The sequence below is a fragment of the Eumetopias jubatus genome, unplaced genomic scaffold (genome assembly GCF_037043125.1).
Source record: "Eumetopias jubatus isolate StellerSeaLion01/CBP00866 unplaced genomic scaffold, mEumJub1_p1.0 scaffold_2, whole genome shotgun sequence".
Lineage (NCBI taxonomy): Eukaryota > Metazoa > Chordata > Mammalia > Carnivora > Otariidae > Eumetopias > Eumetopias jubatus.
In genome coordinates, this window is record NW_028274808.1 from 49,757,623 (window position 1) to 49,783,350 (window position 25,728).

A 25,728-nucleotide genomic window follows, 5' to 3' on the forward strand; every position below is an offset into this window, starting at 1 on the left:
TTGCTCCAAATGCCTTTAAAATCTGAAACAGAATCTGACACTTCAAAGCTGTGCAGCACCAGACAGTATTATAGAAAGTGTCTACCAGCTGGCGAGGCATCTACACATCCCGTATCTGCAGGGACGGGCACACCTCCAGGAGGTGCTCTTTGCATCTCAGACATACGAGTGGCACCCTGTATAGGGTCAGCCTACTGGGTATTGAGCAGCTACTCTGTTAGAGGGGCCACAATGTTCAGATTCCCAAGACAATCTACCCAAGGGTCCTAATGTCCTAGGAAGTCACCCAGACTTCCCTTTCATCCCCAACATGGGTCTGGAATGTCCAAGGGTCAAAGCTCTGTTGTTGCGGAAGTCAGGACCCACAGAGGAAAGCCCACAGGTCCTCGAGCCCAGCCTGGTACCTTAGATATTCCGGCAGGTGGAGTTTGTCGGTCTTAGTGACCACTAGGGCAACGTCCCTGCAGAAGCCCCTTTGGCAGGCTTTGATGCTCTCATTCAGAAGGTCTTCATGGGCTCTCCCTCCAGAAACTCTTTCGATGTCACTGATCACCCAGATCACTGAGCATTTATCAATGGTCTGTGGAACATAACCACAGTAGGTTTAGGAACATAAGTGGCATCTCAGTTGTAGAGGACACGACCCCTTAATGTATCATTCATGTCCTCTGTGCTCTGCTCCATCTCTCTTCCAGTCCTCTCTCTCAACTCTCCCCACCGCACTCTCCATGTACCAGCTCAAGGCTGAGCTTCTTGAAGTTTCTCACATGTAACTTGCTCTTTTATCCCTCAGGACCTTTGCACTTGCCACAACCTCTGCTTGACCTCCGTTTGCCCTTTGAGACTAATGACCACGTGAGGATGGATTGGACACCCCTCCTCTGCGTCCTGCAGCACCTGGACTTACCTACCATGGTACCTCTCAGAGTTATTGTATAGGATCGGCTCTCTGTACCACCCCACCCCAGCCCACCCCTAGATTGTGAGGTACTTGAAGGGAAGAGGCTGCACTTTTCAGGGGAAAATTCATATCACCTTAGGCACAGTGCTTGGCCCCTCTTAGAGGCTTCATAGATATTTGTGGCATTAGTGATTGATAGAATTCAAGAAATCAGACCTCCAGCCCCAGATCCATCACTGGCTTGCTTTACCTCAGTTGCCTTTTAGGGAAAATTATTGTGTTTGCAGAACTAGTTCTGGTCATGCATCCAGACCACAAAGTTATCAGCAGAGGGCATCATTTCCGTGTTTGACTGCCCCTGCATATTCAGCACACTGCCACCATGTGGGGGCAAGGAGCCAGGACCTTAGGATTCAAGTTGCAAAGGGCAATGGACATGAAATTACAATTGATTAAAATCATAAAGATTGCTCTATTAGATATGCAACTTTTATGTGACAAGTAGTCGTGGGCTGCCTTGTGATATTTCTCTTACTGCACTGTTTCACTTGTTTAGCCTCTCCATATAAATGAAAAGCTGGTCCAGCTCAGGGATTGAGGTTTTTTTGAGGTTCCTCAGGACAGCACTTTGCTCATAGGGGTGTAACAAGTTTGTGACTTGCTAATTAAACCATTATTTTGCTTTATGCCAATGGTTCTTAATTTGAGGCAATTCTGTACCCCAGAGGACATCTGGCAGCCTCTGGAGACATTTTAATATATTTTTTAAAGATTTTATTTATTTATTTAAGAGAGAGAGAGCACACAGGGGAAAGAGAAGGAGAGAGAGCATGAGCAAGGGAGGGGCAGAGGGAAAGTGAGAAGCAGGCTGCCGGCTCAGCAGGGATTCCAGGCTCGATTCCAGGACCCTGCGATCATGACATGAGTGGAACGCAGATGCTTAACTGACTGAGCCTCCCAGGTGCCCCTGGAGACATGTTTAATTGTTACGACTTGGGGTAAGCTAGTGGGTAGTGGGTAGTGGGTGGAGGACAATGATGCTGCTAAACATCCTTCAGTGCCCAGGTCAGCAGCCCCATAACAAGTAATTACCTGGCCCAAAATGTCAACAGTGCTGAGGCTGAGAAATCTTGAGTTTCAAGTTTGTTTTTGCAGTGGAGCCTTTTCAAATGAAATATTAGGAAGATTTCCAATTGATTTTTAAAAACTGAACTGCTTTAGTTGAACTGGAGGTGGAGGGTTTGGAGCCCTCACCTGCTCAGTATCCTCAACCCTCTGTCCATGGATCTCTTGGCTTTATGCATCGTTATTTTAAAGCCATCAATCTTTAGAGTTAGACAAACTTCACCATTTCACAGAGAAGATAATAGGCCCCTGAGAGGCAAAAGATCGGTTTAAGGCCGTACAACTATGGGCCTGAGCCTCCTCCTTATGTGGATGGACTCGCATTTAGGCAGGAAAATAAAAACAACTGGTCCCCCCCACTTCCCAAGTTATAATCTATTGAGGTAAGCTTCTTGCTATTCAATCAGGTTGTGGAAGATGGCAGGATATACCAGGCAGCAAGCCCCCCCCCAAGGGCAGAGCCTCTTTCACCTTTGTATTCCCATGGTCCTGGGAAAATGCAGGTGCTTCCTAAATGTTTATTGACATGAGAAGAGGACTGCAAATTTCAGGCCCTACACAAGGCTCTGACTGCCAGGATTTGGTCAAGTTAGAGTCGCAGAAGATACAAAAAAGCTTACCTAGAGCAACTGAATTTAGGAGTGGGTGGGTGGCATCCCCCCACCCCACCAACTCCCTCCCATGATGAGAATGGGGCCTCAGAGAGTTCAGGTGGCATGCCTAAAGTGTCATGACTTCAAGGTGGCAGACAGAGAGACACATGAGTTCATAATGGTCTTAGCTTAGGGAAGGCACGGCTGGCAGCTAGAGAGACAGGGGAGGGGGGCATTGTGCTCTGCTCTCCCTAAAAAGTGGGGAGTCTTTAGTCACTCCTTGTGAGGGAATCTCACAAAACCGCAGGAATGCAGGGGAGCTGAGGCCAAGCAGAGGAGGCTGGGAACCATCCCTTCCCTGTAGCCCGACCTCCTCAGAGAGGGTGCTCTAAGCCAGATCTGCTGGCTCCTCTGTTCTGAGTGGTCTTTGCTAGGCTGCCCAGCTTATCATAACTGGCAGTGACCATGGCTCCATCCAGGGAGAGAGGCTGGCTGCCTCCCTAGGCTGTTGCTCTCCGGGCCCAGCCTGTACTAGCCAAGGCTGGCGATTGCACTCCAAGAGCTGAGACCCTGGCCCTCATGTCAGGGCCTGAGCAGACCACCAAGGGGAAGGACATTGGGACTGCCTTTATCTTAGAGAACTGTTAGAGGAGGTGCTGTGGGGAGAGATAGAGCCTCAGTCGGGAAGGTAGGAACCCGCCCTCTGTTTCAAATTCTGCCGTTCAGTAGCTGGGTGGTCTTGGGCAAATTACTTCCTCTCTCTGAGCCCTTCTTTCCTCGTCTGTAAAATCGGGGCATGGGCTGATGATCTGTAAGCTGTCATCCTGATCTATCATCCCAAACTTGACTGCAAACCGGTCTTAAAGCTCCCCTGGCCCGTAGTCAGAATCTGCAGAATTTCAAGTTTGCATCTAGCGGAGAATCAGTGGCTCTCCAGTGGAGCCTTCTACAGCGCTGGGCTGATCACAATGCAGTGATCCCAGCCCTCCCTCCCGGGCCCCTTCCAACGGCAGTCTGTGCCTCGTCCCCACGTTGCCACCCTGTGCTCCTGAGCTCCTCTGCCTAAAGACACACTTTCTCTCTCTATCACATACCCCGGTCCCTTTTATTCTTTGAGCTTCCCCGGGAAGAGCAGTATTCAAGCCCAACCCCCGAGTTTTCCAGGCTCGCCTTTTGTGCCCCTCTCCTCTACACCCCACGCCTCTTCCCTCCACCCACACTGCAAGACTCATCCTTCCCCCAACACTTGGCTCCTTCGTTCCTCTGGGTCTTTGCTGCTCGCTGGCCCCAGAACAGTGCTCAGGGGTCCCATTCTCAACAATCTTCTCTGGTGACTGCTGAGCTCAAGGGCCCTCTCTGAAGCTTCCCTCACATGCAAAAGGAATTCATCACTTTATGCCCGCATAATTAAGTAAAGTGGTTTGTTCATTAATATGACTAATTAGATTCCCTTCCAGACTACAAGACTGCCAAGGGCAAGGACTTTGTCTCTCTCCATCCAAAACCTAATGCAAAATTGAGGAGAGGCTCAGTGGGTGTTTGCTGAAGGAATGAGGTCTCTTGTTGAAGGTAATTTCTATTTTTGAGTGTTCATAGCACCTTGGACTTATGCATCATGTTCTGCCAGGGATTTAGTCATCTGTAGGTGTCTTCTCTCCTGTTAGACTCTAAGCCCCTTGAAGTAAGGCTCTGCTTCTCATTCAATAGTGGTTTATTTTCCTTTCAGCTTTTTAGTTATATAGGTAACACATGTTCATGCAAAAATATACAAACAGCACACAGGTGTGCATAGTAAAGAGTGGTAGTAAACACAGAAACTCTTGTTAATTGTTGGGTGTGTATCCTTCCAAAGGCAAGATTCTACTTTTGCTGTTCATTTACAAACATTACACACACATACAGGCACACACATACATGCTTCTTAACATTAAAGATCATGCTCTTTTAATTTAGCTTTGTTTTACCATGTAGGATTATAGTAGGGTTTAAGAGCAGAGAAGCTCTCGAGCACCCTGCCTGGGTTAAAATCCCCAGGGTGATAATGGGCAACTGACTTCACTGAGATCAGTACCTAGCACGAAGTAAATGCTTGGTAAATGTCTGCTATTATTATTATTAGGTATAATCTTTGCATCCTCAGTGCTAAGTACATTGTCTTACATATTATGTGTTTGATGAATGAAAAACAAATGAACAAAGAGATAAACTCTTAAAAATATTTCAACCTCTAATCATTAGGTACAGATCTAACTACCCCAATGCTTAACTCATGGGCTGTGGACATATCTGGAGGTGGCTGGTCAGCTCCAACTTCATTTGCTGGGAATTGAAACCCTACCCAAGATTTTGGCTGAAAGTAGACTTTCAACCACCACCCTCAGCCACAGCTGATTGCACTAAGGATACTTAATCCAGAGAGGGTTAATCATTAGCTGTGCAGTAATTGGTCCCATTTTCCTTCTTAGGAATTTGAACTAAAGCACATAGAGACTAAAGTCAGACAGTCATAGGTGTATGAACTACAACGTCATTAGAGACAGGGGTAGGGTGGTCATTCTCCACAACATGGAACCTAAGGACTACATAGAGAAAGCTAAGTGAAAAGCAGGTCTCTGCAGAGCAATGCACAGAGAAACAGTCACAAGAACCAGGCAGAGGATGAGAGAGAAAATGGCAGCTTCTGTCCTGATAGGTGGCCCTGAGGTCTGGCTGTCTCAGGAGATCCTTGGATACTCTATTGATTAACCCCTCTTAGCTTGGGATTGCTTTAGCAATCTGCTTAGCAGGTCTCTGTGCCTTACAACTAAATACCGTAGTCCTCTCCTGGTTCCTTGGTGCTCGGCTCTCAGCTTCTGCACTTTGTACCCACCCCTTAGTCCCCCTTCTCCCTCTCTGTCTGCATTTACTCTGCTTACTCCTAGACCGGTCTACTCTGTTGCTGACTTTTCCCCTGTACCGCATGCTCTTGTTCTAGCTTTCTGGCCTACCTCATGATTCCTCTCTCCCCAGTTTCTCTGGCCACTCCTCTCCTGCCATTGCCCTGAGGCTTAGAACCTACAAAATAGAAGAATTTAAACCTCCTGAGCTCATACAATTCCTGCAGCTGAAAGCAGAGCATTCTTTGTTGCTTTAGAAAGGGTGGAGGAGTTGAGGGAGGAGGGAACGAAGTCACACCAAAGAGAATCACCTTTTTCCACATCTCATCCCTCTTGCTGTTGAAGTCACCTGTGCCTGGAATGTCCACCAGTACAACGCCTTCTGGAATCAGCTCTGATTTGGGAAGAGTCACTTCCACGTGTTTGATCAAGGGCCAGATTTGCGTCTCGGCTGACTCTCCATCCAGGTCTCTCCTCTGAGTCCGGATGTAGGGGTCCAGCTTGACAGACAGCTCTCCTGCCTGAGGAAGAAGGACAAAGTCACACACACCAGACGTTCTCCCAGTTCCTCGGTCCTGGATCAGCTGTGATTCAGGTTCAGCAAAGGTACACTCAGTAATGGTAAGAAACAGCACTGGGCAATGGATACCGGGAGGCCTGTGATCCCATCTGCAAGGGTCTACACTCTGAGAGCCAGAAGGGACCCTGGAGATCAGAAAGTGCAAGCTCCTTAATGTATAGATGAAAAACCCAGAGCCAGTTAGAATGGGGCTTCAGCAGAGTTATAGCTTCACTGGATAACGATTTCATCCTTGAAATTCCATTTCAATTCTTTCTCTTTTTAGATTTTTTAATTTATTCATTCAAGACACAGAGATACAGAGAGAGAGAGAGAGTGCACGAGCAGGTGGAGAGGCAGAGGGAGAAGCAGGCTCCCTGCTGAGTCGGGCTCTATCCCAGGACTCTGGGATCATGACCCGAGGCGAAGGCAGATGCTTGACCATCTGAGCCACCCAGGTGCCCTCCATTTCAATTCTAAAATTAATGTTATTAATATGCAATTGTCTACATTTTGGAGAGAGGGCATTCTTCCCCCATGGCTAATGCAAACATCAGGATTACCAGAAAGCCCTGACTAGAAAATTGATGGTGATATAGTGACCATATTTTCCAAATTGAAAATTGGTCTGAAATTGATCTTTAAAAAGGTTTTTAAAACTTCTCGTCCAAGTACAAAAAATATCTGGATGCGTAGGCATTTCTAGAATGTTCTAATGATGGGGGGAATGGGGAACTGTTCTCAGCCCATTGTTCCTAGCTAAACACATCTTCGGGCAATGACACATTCATGCCAGCAACCATGTGTGACAGCAAATCTCTACTGGGATATTATTTCAAAGAAGATTTGGGATATATGGTGGTCATTTTTTTTAAAGATTTATTTATTTATTTGAGAGAGAGAGCGAGAGCACTGAATGAGGGGCGGGCAGGGGAGAAGGGCAGAGGGAGAGGGAAAGAGAGAGAATTTCCAGCAGACTCCCTACTGAGCACGGGGCTGGATCCCATGACCCTGAGATCATGACCTGAGACTAAATCAAGATTTGGACACTTAAGCAACTGAGCCACCCAGGCGCCCCTTTGGTGGTCATTGTTAATAAATATCTATAGAGGGGCGCCTGGGTGGCTCAGTTGGTTAAGCGACTGCCTTCGGCTCAGGTCATGATCCCAGAGTCCTCGGATAGAGTCCCACATCGAGCTCCCAGCTCAGCGGGGAGCCTGCTTCTCCCTCTGACCCTCTCCCTTCTCATGCTGTTTCTCTCTCGCACGCACTCTCTAATAAATAAATAAAATCTTTATAAATAAATAAATATCTATAGAATGATCCTGAGAGAAAGATAAGAACAGAAATTCTTAAGAGAGTTGAGATTAAATCAGGGGATTTGTTGCAATCTGGGTAGGGAGTTACGGAATTCATCAATTCTAATCAAATAACAAGAAATTGTGAAAGAAAAGATGATAAAAGTTCTTTAAGACTTTTAATTTAAAAATAAAGCAGATACTGGGGCACCTGGGTGGCTCGGTTGGTTGGGTGTCTAACTCTTGGTTTCAGCTCAGGTCGTGACATCATGGTCATGAGGATGAGCCCCCTGTCATGCTCCCTGCTCAGTGCGGAGTCTGCTTAGGATTCTCTCTCTCCTTCTGCCCCTCCCACTCATGCTCTCTCTCTCTCTCTCTGAAATAAGTAAATAAATCTTTAAAAAAATAAATAAAGCAGATACACTAAGGGCAATGTAAAAGAAAAAGCATGGCTTTGAAAAGTCCCTTTGAATAAGAAGAAGGCTCAACCCAATAAACTGGCTCAGGACAAACCATTCTGGGAGGCAAACTCAACTTCCTCATTCCAGTCTAGAATCCTGGACTCAAACTTTGAATCTGTGTCCTCATTCACTGAGATGTAATTGTGTTCCTTTTTTTTTTTTTTAAGATTTTATTTATTTATTTTTGAGAGAGAGAGAGCACAAGCAGGAGGTGGGGAGGGTAGGGGCAGAGGGAGAAGCAGACCCCCTGCTGAGCAGGGAGTCCAGGTTCCATCCCAGGACTCTGGGATCATGACCTGAGGGGAAGGCAGAGGCTTAACCGACTTAGCCACCCAGGTGCCTCTGTAATTGCGTTTCAACCAGTATTTCAACTCCTAGTTTCAAGGGGTAAATTTGTAACATTGGGAAGGAATATTTCTAAATACAGAGTAGTGAAGAAATGGATACTATATTGATACCTTGGTGTAACACTTGGTTTAAGTTGCATGTGTGCAGATAAAGTAAACAGTTTTGTAATCGTTGTGTTTCTTTGGACATACTCAGTCTATGTTTTAGACATTAGGGGTGTAATTATTTTGAACAGTAATACCCATTTAAAATGTAGGAAGTGACATTAGATTTGTTTGATTTCCTAGATACACAAGAGCTAAGTGCCTTGAAAGATTTCATTTATTTGACTTCTAAGTGTACCTGGTCAAGCATTTAAAAATTTTGGGAGAACGGAATATATTAAATCTGAAGGGAATATATTAAATCGGAATATATATTAACACAAAAAGTCTAAGGAAACTTGATGAATTATATAAGTAAGCATTAGCTACTTAAGGAGGACTTGCTATGTTAACCTTAGGAGATAACTGAACATTAAAATTTAGAACAAGTGTAAGTAATTGTTCTTATTTCATACAAAAAAATCCAGACTTATAAATAGAATAACAATATTTTAAACATGAATTTTAGGAGACAAGAAACACTAGGTTTTAAATGTATAATTGTAATAAATTACATATTAGTTCCACAAGTGTTTTACTTTAATTTAAAATGAAATAATAAAATGAATATTGATTATAGAAGTGAGGAGAGTGTTGTTCTACTTGCTGCATATCCAATATCCAGCCTGTCCTTTGTCCGTGCCAGCAGAATAGTGTTTGTTTGTTGGTTGGTTGGTTGGTTTGGGCAGTGGATTGAGATTGGTCCCAGCCAATCATAAGACATTTGCTTCTTGCTTTAGACTCCCTTTCAGCTAGGAAAGGCCATGTGATTGAACCAGAGACCAGTTCTGAACAAGAAAATCTACCCAGAAGTTTGTTGGGGGTGTTTCTGAGAAAGCTTTTACTTTCCCAGGAAAGGGGAGATATGGTTGGTGCCAACTTTTATCCATTTCTTTCTTCCATGAAGCCAACTGTGAAGTCCAGCACTTCAGTAGCCAACTTATGAGTATGAGGCAACAAGTTTGAGGGAAGGCCAAGGAAACCCGGGAGGTGTTGATCCGGACATTGATGAGCCACTGAACCAACCCACAAACCCAACTGCTTCCAGACTTCTTATGTGAGAAAATGAATAAATCCCTGTTCATTTAAGCTATTATAAATTGGGTGGTTTCGTTTTTAAACATTTATAGCCCAAAGCATCCTTAATTAATCCTCAAGTAACTATTAAATAGTCTTCCCTGTGCACAAAAGACCCCCCAGTCAGATACTAACATTTCTCATTTGACAGCCGTAAATAATGAAAAAGAACTTGGGCAGGGATACTTCTGATTTGGGTATCAACTCATTTCCAATAAAAACACTGTGCCATGAGCAAATCTCCTAAATGGATTCAATTCTTATACTTGTGACTCATGATAAAATAAAGAAAGAAATCTCAAAGCTACCTCTTCTGCCTTGAGGGTGATGATTCTGGAGGTGGGAATCTTTCCTTTAGGCTTTGCCCTTAGTAACTCTTCATAGTTCTTTCTTTCTGCTCCATTTCCATAAAACATTTGTAGCTTCCAGATGGCTTCCTCCACGGCATCATCCCTGTCCCATGCGTCTGCCTCTTCTCTGTCTAGTTCCTCTGTCCTGTGCAGGAGTTTAGTCAAGTTCTTCAGCTCTTCCTTCCACTCCTGCCAAGGGAGAGTAGGGACAAGCCCCTCATGACAAGGATATGGAAAACAATGAAAAAGGGAAGTAGTCGATTGTTCCTGTGGAGGCGGGGAGGGGCTGCACATATCCAAGAACTCTAAAATCATCTAATCCTGCAAGGGATCATCTAATCCAAACCTCTTGTTTTGTCCTTAAGGAAACAGGGACCCAAGGAGGGAAATGGCTTGCCCAAAGTCCCATAACAACAGTGACAGGATGCAGGCTAGAACCCCCATCTCTCTCTACGGAGCTTTCTCATTCTGTACTTGTTTTTTTTTTTTTTTTTCATTCAACAATGGCATAAACTATATTTACAAGGAATATAATGTTAATCTCTAAGAGAGAGGGCAAAGGAAAGAAAGAAAAGGAAGAAAAGAAGAGAGGGAAGGAGGAAAGAAAGGAGGGAGAGAGGGAGGAAAACAGGGATGGGAAAGAGGAAGGAGGGAAGGAAGGGAGGGAGGGAGGGAGGGAGGGGAGAGAGGAAGGAGACACTTACTTGGTCAGAGAGAAGGTGGATTTTGGCCTCATACTGCTCACAGCAGCCTGAGCTCACTTGTACAATACATGAGGTACATATACTTTCTCCAGATACTGGTAGAAACATTGCTTGCTGGATGATGGCATTGATCAGGGAGCTCTTCCCAGCCCCCGTGCTTCCAAATAATCCAATGTAGATCGGGTCCAATGACGGTTTTTCAATCAAGGCAAGAAGCCTGTTTCTAGATTGATTTTTTTAATGCACATTGTAATGGTCATCAAAGCACAGTGGGAAGGATATAAAAACAGAACACGAAGGAAGTAAGTTCCAATCCTAGGCAAGTCATACATCTTTTTGAATCTCTGCTACTTTCTTGATCAGAAGGGAATATTAGTCCCTGCTTCCTACATAGAGTCGTCATTAGGCTCAAAGGAGATTATGCAAAAATACTTGGTAATGATAATTCTATACAAACTCTGTAATGCCTATCCAGATGTGAAGCATCCTGGTTTGTTGTTCTTTGGAAATTACATAGTCTTGATCCTAGAAATAAATTTTAAGCAGAGGTAAAGTATTACTGGGAGCAACCCAGAGACTTTCTGAGCAGGAGATTCAGCCCTGGTACCAATCAAGTCCTTCAAGTCAGCTCAGTCCAGTGGTTGAGGCCACAGGCTAGAGTTTCACACAGCCTGGGTTGGATTCTGGCCCTTTAGTTTACCAACAGTGTGACTGTGGTCAAAGTCTTGGCCTCTCTAAGCCACAGTTCCAGTAAAATTGGGATGATAATAATAGTTCTTCCTTTATAGGGGTATTGGGACAATTAAATGAACTTTTATATATGTAAAATATTTAGCAGGTTACCTAGCAAGAGTGGCAACCCAATGAATGGCGTAAATAAATAAATAAATAAATGCCCATAGCTACATAAATGTTCACCCTTCTTTGCTTAGTTTCTAACTTAAAATTCCCTTTCACTGTTGGAGAAAAGCATCTACAATCCCCTAAGGAAAGAATGGATGGAAGATTTGATGGGTAGCTGATATCAGACTCACATGAGATACTTGACTCCATTAGGAATGCTGTCATCCAGGAAGACAGACTGAATAAGTTTCTGATATGTGTTGCTCAAAACCCTTCTGGTCCGTGACTCCAATTTTTCATCTGGAATCAACAGGAATGTATTACCTGGCACGTACCTGGCAGAGGTCAAGTACTACATCTCCAAAAGAGGAATGTGCTCAATATCACAGAGAAAGGAAAAAAGAAATGAAATGAAAAGCCAATTAAATATGAGAGCAAGTTATCTGACACTAGCAATAATTGCCCATAGGAGATAGCAATTACTGATTGAGAGCCTCCCAAGGAGTTAGCCTGCTCCGAAACTCCTTGTAACAGAAGTCAGCATATGTTTTGCCATGGGCTTTAGCCCTTCTAGAGTCTTCTCTCCTGTGGTCATAAAAAGAAAAATTGCCGGGGCATCGTAGAAATACTCACCAAGGCACCAAACCAAATTTTCACAGTCTTTGTTCTAATCAGGAAGAGGTTATTTTGATAACAACCCTCCTATCCAGAGACTCCTACAGATGAATTGTCAAATTATAGATCTCTGTAGACTCTGAGGCCTCCTTTTCTGGATCAGGATCATTTGAAAATATTTCATCCTTCTTTCCAATTTAACCTTCTCCTCCTTTGAGCATTTTCACACATTTGGAAAAGAACAGAGCCACATTGGAAGAAGCCACATAGCAGTCATAACACTCACATTCCTTAAGAGCACTTTGTTCCACGGAGGGAAATGCTCGGAACCTCTGGTCTCTATCTGAACGTCTTCTTTTTTTCATTGGTTCTTTAAATACATCATCGTCAACTAGACATAAACAGAGGTTATATAAAATTAGAGGTTTTGGGGCAGAGTATACTTGCCTGATCTCTATCAGTACACAAACCCAAAGAATCTAAGAAGGCTCCTGCCAGCTCTGTATGCCTGTAAACTCATATCAGAAGCAGGCACAGTTGGGCCATTCCAGTCTGGTTGCTAATTCCCAGTCATAGCACTTTGCATCTAGCTCCAAAATGCCATCTAACGTATCTCCCCAGAAATGAAATGAAAAGTTTGGAAATCCCGAAAAGCCAAAATGGCTGGATATTCTTCACTAAACGCCAACTGTGTACAAAGAGGCCCAAGATAGGACTAAGTGTGGGGTGAAGAAAGGCCTCTGGGAGGTCTTTTCAAACCGAGAAAGAAATTGATCAGGAGCCGAATGCAGAGGAAAGAATGGGCCACATAACCTGGGCAAATAATTTCTCCTTGACCATCTGTAAGATGAGAGGGCCGACAAAAATTATACTCAATGTAACAGTGTGGGAGGGTGTTCTACCAGTGGATGCCCTTCAGAGGTTAAAGTTGGAAGAATTTTCCCCCTTCTTCACTGAAAGTCATTAGCAGCTGCTTCCTTACATAAAAAGGAAGAGAAATCTCTAAGAAGTAAGTCTTTGTAGTTCTCCAGAAATTTATTCACTTTAATGGTTTCCCTTGGTTATGCAGTGAAGGGCTGGTAGGGTCCATAATCCTTGGGAAAGGGCACAAACAAAACACTATGTTTTGGATGAGTTTTAGAAACTACCCCCTGGTGGTCTCCACCTGGTTAGAAAAGGGCCATAGGTGGGTCTTTGGGGTCAAGGTGATTGGAAATGATCCTAACCCAGTGCTCCTGGCATTGGGAAATGGCCATGAGATGAACCCTAAGAGTTGATCTCCAAGAGTCATGGCACTCCAAGCTCATACAGGAGCGTGAGGCCCCAAAACTGAGCATGGCACTGGGAGGTCATCTTCCCTGAAGAACCACAGAGAAGTTTCACTTTGGGACCCAGGATAGTGCAGAAGGCCCAGCCTCCACCACTGGGCTCCAGACAGCAGGTCTTCCAGACAGTTCAGCCTTACAGCTTCCAGGACAAATCCTGCCATGTCCTAGAGCCAGCTCACACCCCAGAAAGTATTGCAGTGCAGTGGGATGCTGTTTGCCAAAGCCCAACTCTCTGCCACCTCATGTTCATGCAGTGACAGGGAGTTGAAAGAGCTTGTATAACAGACCCTTCTGTCTCAGACATTCCAACTTCTTTAATTGAGCTCAACTCAAAGAATTCATCATGGCTTAGTTTAAGGACTGCATAGAATTAAATACCAAGTTGCTTGCTCAGTGGTTGGAGCTGGAGAAGAAGAAGCAGGAAGAACTAATGATGTAATATATGGTGATTAACATAACAATAAAAAAATTAAAAATTAAAAATAAAAAGAAGCAGGAAGAAAAGAATCTGCCACTTAGGCCACCCTAGACCAGCTACAGGCCGAAGAATACTTTAGTCCATGTTATAAAAGGGTCTCAGAATTCCAACCTTTGTGTCTTAAGTGAAGGATGTCAGGCTTTGATCTCGACTTCAGAACTCAGGAAGTCTTTTTGGCAAACAATATGTGCATAGTATCTTAGCCACATGTATAAAACAAGGGATGGGTCCACGTATCAATGGCCTTTATTTCAATTTTATAAGCACTGGCAATTAATCTGATGAGAGATCGGAAGCTTATTTCTCAACCAAAGCAAAGGCTAGGAAGTCAGATAAAACAGCAGGGTTTTAAACTTTTTCTTCAATTTCTAAAATGAAAAGCCCCTTGGAAAGGAGAAAGTATTCTATCTGGGACTTGGACCATTTAAGGGTACTTTTGCTATATAGATTGTAACTGGAATGAACTGGTCTGAACTGGCCACATCTCTTCTCATTCCCTGTAAGTGCTCAAGCACTCCCTCCCCTTTTCTAGCATTTTAAACTGAATCACCCGAGAAAAAGAGCAGTAGGGGCGGGTGGGGGCAGTCCAAAGCTAGTCTACTGCTGCCGTTGCTTCTTGCTGCCACAAGGTGTCGCTTTTGAAAACTGATCCTTAAAAGCCGGACACAGGATACGGGCTCATTAATCCTGAGGGTTGCGGGACAGAGAGTGCCATGGATCTTCCAAGCAAGCTCTTTCAGGGCTAAGCTCAACCAAGGGTGCCTCAATGTTATCGTTCTTTCAGTTTACGTGCCCAGCCATGCCTCGGATGCTAGCCACCACCACCCCACTGACCCAGAAACCATGTATTCCTTGCCCCTAAGGGATTTCATCCCCTGTGAGGAATTTTTCCTCTCAATTCTCAAAACACAAAGGATGTGATACTCCCTGTTTTCTGTACATAGGGGTTACTTTCCTGCATCTTCCTAGGGAAGGCTCCCTCCTTGGCTCCAGGGGCTCTACATCAGCCTTCCAGGGAGGGAGGCCGCCCTCCCTGACTGCAAAGGCTTTCACCCTATATCTCCCCTTCTAAGAAAAGCACCTGACATGATTCCAGGGGCCTTACCTTGCCCATTCTGAGAGAGACTACTCTCAGAAAATCCAAGATGGCTTTCTGGAACCTCCTTTTAAAAGGGGTGTGTGTGTGTGTGTGTGTGTATACAAATATAATTGCTGGTCAGACAGTATACTACATTATGAATAGCCTATTTTAGTTGTTGAAATAATTTATATTCATTCACTATTATACCATGTCATAAGAAATCAGCTTTTGAACAAAGAGGAAGGAACACTGACTATAATTAAATAGTCTCAACCCATCGGCCCTTTATTATATAATGATAAGTAGGGACTATTTATTCCATCAGGGAATATTGTAGGGATGTTACCTGGATGTGGCCCCTGACCCACAAAATCCTCAGTGTCTTCCATCTCCTGTTATGCAAACGTCTGCTTTTGTCCACTTAGGAGAACCAGCCTGAAAATACATACAAAGTACAAGGGTGGGGGTGGGGATAACAGCAGAAGTTGTTAATACAAAAAGCAAAACAAAAACAACAACAATGTGTAAATCTGCTTATGCTTTGTTTCCCCGACTAGATTCCAAGCTCCTAAAGGGCAGTAGCCATTCTAACTTGTCTTTGAATTCCTCATAACATATGCTACATGTCTATTTAAACATGACAAAGATCTGTGTTGGACTATTGGTTTTCAATAGTCCTTACATCTATAGAACTTTAAACTGATGTTATCTGAGATCTTTAAGATGACCCACTCTGAAATAACCATAAATCTCCAGTGATCAGAACCATAAAGGTGAGATTATATGGCTTTACTCCTTTGGGTGACATCAGTGGCCCAATCAGGTAAGCCTTGGGTTCCATTATATTTAGTTCCAGCAGGTCTCAGCAAGAATCTGGAAGATGGATGGAACATTTGATATTCCTAGGGTTCCCTGGAGTTGCTTTGGGAGCTACTGAGTCAGGCAGGAGAGCTGCGATAATTAGGTTCTCTGGATCTTCTTCTTTTTTTTTTAAGATTTTATTTATTTATTTGAGAGAGAAAGAGAGAGAGACACACAGAGCACAAGCAGGTCGAGGGACAGAGGGAGAGGCAGAAGCAGTGCCCCGCTGAGCAGGGAGCCTGACATGGGGCTCGATCCCGGGACTCCAGGATCATGGCCTGAGGCAAAGGCAGACACCCAACCAAATGAGCCCCTTCTCTGGAGCTTCTTTGCCACCTCACTCCACTTCGACGAGGAAGACACCCCTACTCGGCTCTATATGCAGCACCACAGCTTGGGGTATCTGCAGGGTTAGGGGGTGGGGGGAAGAGAGGCACATCCAAAAGGAGAATTATCAGATCCCACCTGCCTGCAGCCCACAGGCCAACAGAGCTTGGGCATGGAGGGAGAATGGGGCCAAGAGAGGCCCCTCCCTGTGCACTACACAGACTGGGTAGGGATATGCTATCCTGGAGCTTCTTTGTCTCCACACATAGAGAAGAATTTGAGCAACACAGGTGGGGAGCTTCCTCTCCTTATCTGATGTTGCTGTGTGGATCACTCAGCCATGTATTTCAAAAGCAGACAGTCACCGGCCCTTTTGAAAAATGCAAAATCCCACCTGATCTGTCAACTGCCACTAGACCCCTGGGCTGTTAGAATCAAAACAGCCTCTTCTGCTTAGCTTGGCTGGTGGATATTAACTGGCCAAATGGTTTCTGTACTTGGTGGATGTTGGCTGGATGTGGTGGGAATCCCTACTATGTGCAAGGTCCTGAGCCTTAGATGGAGTGCCTCATCTCTCCATTCTTTATCCTGAGGCCCCCTCTCAGACCACCCCAAACTCCCTACAGTTCTCCAAGGCAGGGCCTCCTAACCCATGCAGTTTAGCGTAGGCTCTTCTCTCTGTGTAGGGTACCCTTCCCCTCTTCTTCCTGGTGAATTCCTACTCTTTCTTTAAGACCCTGTTTTAGCATTTCCTCTGTGAAACTGTCCTGATTTCCAATCATTCCCCTCTTGTGTCACCACTGCTCCAAGCACACCTCTGTTATAATCCTTTCTTGCCCCTTCCTCCTTTCCAATAACCATGAGCTATTGGAGGTTCTATCTACATTTGTTTCAATGTTGCATTTCCATCATGAAGTGCAATGGCTGAAAATAAATGCTGAATGAATGAATGAATGAATGAAATAAGGGATGGGAAGCTTCTGATGAGATTCTACACCATAGGATGTTTTAAGCCAATTACTTTTTTTTAAGTTTTTATTTAAACCAAATTAGTTTTTGATACAATTAGAGTCCCAGCTTAAAGAGTAAAGCAAAGAGAAGGAACAAAAGAACAAGTATGCAAATGGAACAGCAACAACCATGAATAGTGTTGGGAATGCTGAACTTGACAAGGGGATGATATGGCAAAGGCAGATGTGGATAGGACTTCACAGTGGTCTTCAAATACATGACTTTAGAGTTGCATACACAAGAGGGATGATACATGTTTTCTGTGGTCCCAAGAGAGGACCACTAGGGCCCTTAGGTTTCGTGGAAGGTACATTTCAGCTTAACATACTCTAGTAGTTAGAGTTGTCCAAAATGCAATGAGCTCCCTTAGAAAGTAATGAATTTTCTGCCATTAAAGGTATCTGAACCCATGCTGGGGTGACCACTTAACAGTGACATCTGACTAGATGAATTTTAAGGCCTATTCAAATCCCAAGATTCTATGTTCTTACTTGAAGTGTTCACCAGCAAAGCTAGTAGTAGAAGTCCTCTGTGAGGTCACAAAAATTCACGAGAGACACAAGCAGCTCCTGGTTTGTAATGCTGAGTTGGAAATGTTAAATCACATGAAAACCTAGGTAAGATAGAAAAACCAATGTGTAGATGACCTATAATGTGTGCAGGTATATGGCAATGCCTATATAACTTGATTTTTTTTTTAAGTAAGCTCTATGCCCAACATGGGGCTTGAACTCATGACCCAGAGATCAAGAGTCGTGCTCCACCGACTGAGCCAGCCAGACACGCCCCCATCAATAACTTTAGATACAGAACTAGGAATTACCCCAAGAAAGAAAGCGATCTGTTGTTTTCTGAAGACAGCAGCTCAGTGACCCACAGTCACACAAATGTTAGGCACCCTATCATAGGTGTATCCAGCACAGAGCTTGACACTTAGTAGGTGCTTAATAAATGCTTGCTATAAGAATGAACACACTTGGGGCTCCTGGGTGGCTCAGTCATTAAGCGTCTGCCTTCGGCTCAGGTCATGATCCCAGAGTCCTGGGATGGAGCCCTGCATTGGGCTCCCTGCTCAGTGGGGAGCCTGCTTCTCCCTCTCCCTCTGCTTGCCACTCCCCCAGCTTGTGCTCTCTCTCCGTGTCAAATAAGTAAATAAAATCTTTAAAAAAAAAAAAAAAAGGAGATTTAGAAGAGAAGCAGACATGTTCACCAAATCCTGGGCACTGGTTTTTGTCTTCCTTTAGGTTTGCAGGGACTTCAGTTCACCTAACTTCATTTATGAAACCAATGGTATACAATGGCCAGCAAAGGCTAGCCAGGGTTTGGCCTGGGTTTTGCTGCTGCATGCAGTGGAGACACCAAACTGTGAGCCTCCCAATGCAGGGGCATCTATGGTACCAGTGCATGAGTAGTTTGTGATCCCTCACTGAAATGTGGAGAAACTGGAAATGATTTGAGTTGTGGTGGTGGTGAATTGGTCTTCCAATCCCTTCTGCCAGTGTCCAAAGACTGGCAGGAAGAGACCATTTGATCAGTAAACCAAGACACTGGAAAGTGGGAAGGAATCACTAACAAAAAGTCTGAGAAAGTAGAATGAAAGAAACACCAGGCACTTAAAAGGAAAGCTTATAAACAAATATATCAATAGGGAGGGTAGTATGGTGCAGACACTCAGTCCATAGTCACTGAGCTGAAATAGGTGATGGTAGGAAGGGCAATAAGTCACCAGTCAGGTGTGGAATGTACAGTTCTGGCTTTTCCAACCATCAAAGGAGCTGTGGGACTTCAGACAAGTCATTTTATCACCCTGGGTCTTAGTTTCCCCATCTACGAATGAAAGATTGATCTAGTCCTTCTCTGATTTGGTTGGACGCCAAAAGGATTAAAATTCTTAATTTGAAATGTCACCTGCTGTTGAAACAAAGACTATACCAATGATTAGGGCTCCTGTGCAATCAAAAGCAGCACAACCAAGATTCCTGTAATTTCAGGTTCATTTCACTTTCAGGAGCAAAGGACCCACAGGTGCAAAGTCCTTCCTCAAATTATGTGGGGATCGACTTTACCCCCAAGGAGAGGCAGTAATGGTAGTTGCATCTTGTGAAAGTTTGGCAGCTGTGGAGAAGCAATTGAAAACAGTTCAAATTTATTTCTCATACAGGCAAAGTTTTCACATGTGGTTTTTTTCACCTGTATTTCAGCTACGCGGTTAGCACTGAAGTTTTGATTTTAGTGCTTATTTACATTCATGTGCACTGAGCCTAAGAATAGACTCTCTGCATATTTAGCTAGATATGGGAAGGTTGCACAGAACGCATTTCCTGTTAAACAATTGTGACTTTTGACAGTTATTCTTGCTTCTCCGATTCTCCCTTTCTTGTTTTTGTCTACTTGATGTCTTTTTTTTGACATCAAATGCACAAATGCATTTGCTTGATGTCTTTTTTTGACATCAAATGCACAAATTCAATAGTTATTCCTTTATTAGAACAGCTTCATATAGTGGAATTAAATAAAGAATGCTCTTGAGCCCCTTCTTCTACAGATATGGACACTGAGGCCCAGAGAGGAAAAGGAACTTGTCCAAGGTCAGAGCGACTCCAAGTTCAGTGTTCTCTCCATTCCACCAAGCAGCCTCTCATAGGTACTATATAAATAAAGCCTCTGGAGCTTAAGTGCGGGAGAATGGAGGGAACAGTGCTAACAAACAAGGGGCTCCTTCAAATACATAACAAAGGCATTTTGGAAATGAAGGCTATTGAGTAGGACTGAGAATAGCTACTTGATAAAATTGTACTTGGGACTCAAACTGAAGCTTTTGATTGAACATTCATTCTTCAGTGCCCTCAGAAGTAAAATAACCCAGTGTGTGTGTGTGTGTGTGTGTGTGTGTGTGTGTGTGGGGGGGGGGGGGGGTGGGGGGAGAGACTGAGTAGAACACTTTCACTGCATTCCTTCTGTGTCTGATGCAGAATTGAACGTCTGCAATTGCTCAAGAATTGCAAACATCATGTCCTCTTCCCCCAGCTCTTCTCCTTCAGCTAGAATCTCATCTCACCCCACCTTGCTTCACATCATTAACCCTTCCTAACATGATTCTTTTTTTTAAAAGATTTTATTTATCCATTCATGAGAGACAGAGGGAGAGAGAGAGAAGCAGAGGGAGAAGCAGGCTCCCAAGGAGCAGGGAGCCCGATGTGGGACTCGATCCTAGGACCCTGTGATCATGACCTGAGCCGAAGGCAGACGCCCAACCATCTGAGCCACCCAGGCGGCCCCCTAACATGATTCTTGTTATCCTTGCATTTCTGTCTCCTACCCCTACCCCCAAGGAAGCACTAATAGGAAAACATCAAAATGCCTAACTTAGCAAACTTCCTTTAAGGGAATAATCAAAATATCGATCATTAACTGGTTTACTCCCTACTTTTATTGAATGTGGGAAGGGCTTGGTCCATAGTAAGCACTGAATACATATTTGTTGAAGGAATGAAGTGTTTTCTTTTAAATGTATCTTAGATGGTAAGATTAATAATGGCAGGAATTACATTCATTCATTCATTTATTTAAATATTTGTTGAGTGTCTATTATGTGCCAGGTATTCCTAAGTGCTGGGCCTACATCAGGGAACAAAATGGGGAAGGTGTCTACACACACAGGGCTTATATTCCAAAATGTGAACGGTGTAGTGGAAATTACTCAGGATTTGGCGTCAGACTGTCTGGATTTGGGGATCATGTTCCAGGACTCCAGTGTAACACTGAACAAATCACCTAACCTCTGTAAGCCTCAGTTTATCCACATAAAATGAGACTATAAAGAGACCTATATCAGGAGTTCATTGTGATGACTAAATGTAATATTTCATGCACAGTTGGTCTGCAGGAACTTAAGCATATGTACAAATGTTATGTATTTTTAGAATATTTGGTGAAGACACTTAAATTAGAAATCAGTACAAGTATTCACCAGGGTCAAGTCTATTTAGTTTTGAGAGTACATATGCCACCTTCGCTGATAAACTGACTTCATTCTTGTCCACATTGATCAGTCAATAACCTTGAGAGTTCTATCTCATTGTCCTTCAAGAGTCCTTGGTGAAGTCTTAACCTCTTCCCATAGAGAGGTGGGCTGGAGTATGAAATAAGGAGAAGGAGATTCTTAATAAACCTATTGAATGCTCGTGACATTTAGGATTTATTTCCTTTCTTTTTAAGTTTTAAGCACCTTTGGTATTGGCAATATATCCTAACCACTTTACTGAACATTGCACTGCTCTTCCAAGCTAGGTATGTGCCAAAAAAGCAATTTAAACACATTAGCTCCGAAGCAAAAATGAAACAAGGACCTGCGAATCCCCAAAGGATAAGAGTTACATTTTCAGCATTAACACATGAGCTAGTATGTGCAACCTGAGAAGCGCAGCCCCCAGAGGTAGATATAGTAAAGGAGTTATTAGAATAACATGATTTTCTCCTTCCTTCCCCCCCCCCCATGAGGAGGTAAGTAAAATAAGCAGATATTTTCATAACATACATTATCTGAGGCAAATGTACAAACAAAATGAATTCCAGGGGGCCTGGGTGGCTCAGTCGGTTGGGCGGCTGCCTTTGGCTCGGGTCATGATCCCAGAGTCCTGGGATCGAGCCCCGCATCGGGCTCCTTGCTCAGCGGAGAGCCCGCTTCTCCCTCTTCCTCTGTCTGCCGCTCCCCCTGCTTGTGCTCTCTATCTCTCTGTGTGTCAAATAAATAAGTAAAATCTTAAAAAAAAAAAAAAAGAATTCCAATCCCCTCATACTGCTCCCCCAAGCTTGCCAAAGCTAATGAGGCATAAGATGACATTAATAGGGGTGCCTGGGTGGCTCAGTCGGTTAAGTGTCTGCCTTTGGCTCAGGTTATGATCTCAGGATCCTGGGATCAAGCCCCATGTCAGGCTCCCAGCCCAGCGGGGAGTCTGCCTCTCCTGCTCCCTCTGCCCGGCCCCCCATGCTCATGCTCTCTCTCTCTCGCTCTCAAATAAATAAATAAATGTGACATTAATACTATCCCTGATAATGACTGAAATTGCTGTTTTTTTGGAAGGGAGGAATGATTAGAAACTTGTCTAAGATCACACTCTTATGTAAAATTCAAGCTAAAACCTGATTCTCCAGATTCTATTTCATTGGTCTTTGCATAGCCTTAAAATTCACTTAAACCAACCAGAAAGTGAAACCCACTTTCTTTCACACACACACACACACACACACACACACACACACACACACAAAAAAAACTTACTTTAAGACGATTAAGAGAGGAAGAAGAAACAAGTCTTCCATATAGAAAAATTCCAAATAATTTATGTAGATACTTTACCCTCAAGGAGAGGGAACATAACCCCCCACTCCTTAAGTGTGGGCTTTGCAGAATGACTCCCTTCCAAAGAGGGCAGTCTGGAAAGGAGGGGAGAAAAGTAACTTTACAGTAGAGAGACCTGACACACATTGCCTCAGCCAGGTGATGAAGGTCAACATCAACAGTCATAGATCAAATTGTCTGTATGTACCCTTGACCTGATGAGGTGAGAGCAGCACTTTAACTCTGTGATCTTCCTCCCCTAAACCCATCACTCCAATCTAATCATGAAAAAAACAGATACATTTCAATAGGGGTTAAGCCTACAGAATATCTGACCAGTACTCAAAACTGTCAAGATCATAAAAAACAAAGTCTGAGAAACTGTCACAGCCAAGAGGAGCCTAAGGAAACATGACAATTAAATGTAATATGGTGTCCTGGATGGAATCCTACAACACAAAAAGGAAAGTAGAAAAAAAAAAAACTAAAACAATCTAAATAAAGTATTGCCTTTAGTTAACAATAATGCTATAAATATGGGTTCATTAATTGTGACAAATGTACCATTCTGATGTAATAAGATATGAGAGAAACTTGGGTGTAGGTTATATGAGGACTCTTAGTACTATCTTCCCAATATTTCTATAAATCTGAAGTCTGTTTCTTTAAACCAACCATACATTACAGCAAAAATTACATAAGAGATACAACTTACCAGATGTCACTATTTCTACTTCGGCTTTGGGAGTCCACAGAAGAGATGGTGGCAGTTTCTTTGCCTTGGTAAAGATATGTGGAACCAGCTGGGGTATATAGCCTTTTGTGGCCACAGTCACAAGCCACATTCACACAAGCAGAAGTGAAACTGACTTGCCATCCGAGGGCTATTTATGACGATCTCTCCCTTCAGAAATTGATTCATGCTATTTCCCTCTCTCATTTAAACTTAAATTGTGTGTGAACTGGGGATCTTACATCCTTCTCTGCCCTATTCCTACAAGCAGGCAGGTAGCAGTAATTTTTTTCTTTCCAAATAAATTGCAGCATCCATCCTGCAGCATTCTTTCTTTGAGGGGGGAATTTATTCTGATGGATCTTTTTTAAAAGATTTTATTTATTTATTTGAGAGAGAGAGAGAGAGATCACAAGCAAGGGGGAAGGATAGAGGGAGAAGCAGACTCCCCGCTGAGCAGGAAGCCCAACTTAGGCCTCGACCCAGGATCCCAGGCAGATGCTTAACTGACTGAGCCACCCAGGTGCCCTATTCTGATGGATCTAACTTACTTGAGCAGATAGGAAAAATGCCCCAGTCCCAAGAGAGACAATGCACTGGTTCCTACACCTCCAAATACAAGATCACTGCTCAAGATACATAACATAAGATGGTAAAGATAAACTGACTCTTGGTAACAAAGTCTTGAAACTCACCAAAAACCAAACAATACTGGGTTGTTTGTAGAAATGAGGGTCATACAGTTTTAAAGATCTCTTTGGAACTTAAATTTTACATCCATTAAAAAAAAAGAAAAGAAAAACGGGGTGCCTGGGTGGCTCAGTTGGTTAGGTGTTCTATTCTTGATTTCAGCTCAGGCCATGAACTCAGGGTCATGAGATGGAGCCCTGTGTCAGGCTCCATGCTCAGGGAAGTCTGCTTGAGATTCTCTCCCTTCCTCTCCCTCTGCCCCTCCCCACCCCCCACCCCACTACTTGCTCTCTCTCTCTCTCTGTAAAAAAACCCAGAAAAACAAATATTTTTAAAATGCTGTCCAATGGAGAAGAAAGTAAAACATACTCTACTTTGCTGTGTTTGGCAACCTAAACAATCACATCACGTACAGGGAAAAAACAATTTTTTTAACCTTCAGCTTCAGGTTGTGTTTGACCTTTAAAGGCAGACTCAGTCATTACTAGGATAACTCTCAGTAACTGTCAGTATTTTTTAGTCCAAAGTGGGGATTCAGAAAGCAAAGAGGTTAAAAGAATTAAAGATGAATATTTAGACTGTAATCTTAAAAATTGCATTGAACTTTTAGCAAAATGGTATGCCTCATCCATAAGAAAACCAGGGAAATACCAGTATAAAGTTCAAAGCAAAGAATATCAATGAGAATACCATCCTTAGTGTTGGATCTTATGTTTTGGGCAAAAATTACAACTTAGTCTTATGTTCATGTCACATATGCTTAAGTCCCCCCCTACTGGCTGTTTCTTTGTATTCTAAATCAAAGGTACTTCTAAAGTACTTAATAACTGAAAATAATTTTGATCATTTTTAAAGATGCCTGGGTTATTTGTGGTGGTCCTTCATACCTGCTATTGGACACCTGAATTCTAGGTCTGTTAAAAGTATGGGAAATCTACCAGGCTGCATTATCACTGAATTCACTGGAAACACTGAAGCAATTGAAAGAAAACTTGCACAGAGCCCCATCATCACACCAACCATCTATCAGAATCTGCGCTCATGTGTTCTGCCTTCCAGCCTGTTACTAGAGGAACATCAAAAGCAAATCCCTCCTACACGCTATCCTACTTAAAAGGTCTATCCAACAAGAAGATCTAACAATTGTAAATATCTATGCCCCTAACATGGGAGAAGCCAATTATATAAGCCAATTAATAACAAAAGCAAAGAAACACATTGACAACAATACAATAATAGTGGTGGACTTTAACACCCCCCTCACTGAAATGGACAGATCATCTAAGGAAAAGATCAACAAGGAAATTAAGGCTTTAAATGACACACTGCCCAGATGGACTTCACAGATATATTCAGAACATTCCATCCCAAAGCAACAGAATACACATTCTTCTCTAGTGCCCATGAACATTCTCCAGAATAGATCACATCTTAGGTCACAAACCAGGTCTCAACCGGTACCAAAAGATTGGGATCATTCCTTGCATATTTTCAGACCACAATGCTTTGAAACTAGAACTCAATCACAAGAGGAAAGTCGGAAAGAACTCAAATACATGGAGGCTAAAGAGCATCCTACTAAAGAAGGAATGGGTCAACCAGGAAATTGAAGAAGAATTAAAAAAATTTATGGAAACCAATGAAAATGAAAACACAACTGTTCAAAATCTTTGGGATACAGCAAAGGCAGTCCTAAGAGGAAAGTATATAGCAATACAAGCCTTTCTCAAGAAACAAGAAAGGTCTCAAATACACAACCTAACTCTACACCTAAAGGAGCTGGAGAAAGAACAGCAAATAAAGCCTAAACCCAGCAGGAGAAGAGAAATAATAAAGATCAGAGCAGAAATCAATGAAATAGAAACCAAAAGAATAGTAGAACAGATCAACGAAACAAGGAGCTTGTTCTCTGAAAGAATTAACAAGATTGATAAATCCCTGGCCAGACTTATCAAAAAGAAAAGAGAAATGACCCAAATCAACAA

At 43.2% G+C, this 25,728-nt stretch overlaps 1 protein-coding gene across 4 annotated transcripts in view; it reads right to left on the bottom strand.

Annotated features, from left to right (window-relative positions):
• The window catches only part of NUGGC (nuclear GTPase, germinal center associated), a 51,887-nt gene extending 28,709 nt beyond the window's left edge, over nt 1–23,178 (bottom strand). Inside the window, exons 1-9 of one of the 4 annotated variants that reach the window (XM_028114332.2) lie at nt 23,036–23,178; nt 17,471–17,592; nt 15,127–15,215; nt 12,180–12,284; nt 11,470–11,578; nt 10,436–10,652; nt 9,690–9,920; nt 5,807–6,016; nt 405–580 (exon numbers count right to left, since the gene is read on the bottom strand). In XM_028114332.2, coding sequence (XP_027970133.1) covers nt 405–580; nt 5,807–6,016; nt 9,690–9,920; nt 10,436–10,652; nt 11,470–11,578; nt 12,180–12,284; nt 15,127–15,169 — 1,091 coding nt within the window. In that variant the 5' untranslated portion in view covers nt 15,170–15,215; nt 17,471–17,592; nt 23,036–23,178. Of the gene's footprint in view, nt 1–404; nt 581–5,806; nt 6,017–9,689; nt 9,921–10,435; nt 10,659–11,469; nt 11,579–12,179; nt 12,285–15,126; nt 15,216–17,470; nt 17,593–23,035 lie in introns of all 4 variants that reach the window. The other 3 variants (XM_028114333.2, XM_028114330.2, XM_028114331.2) reach the window with 3 other exon arrangements.
• Nucleotides 23,179–25,728: the final 2,550 nt, after the last annotated feature.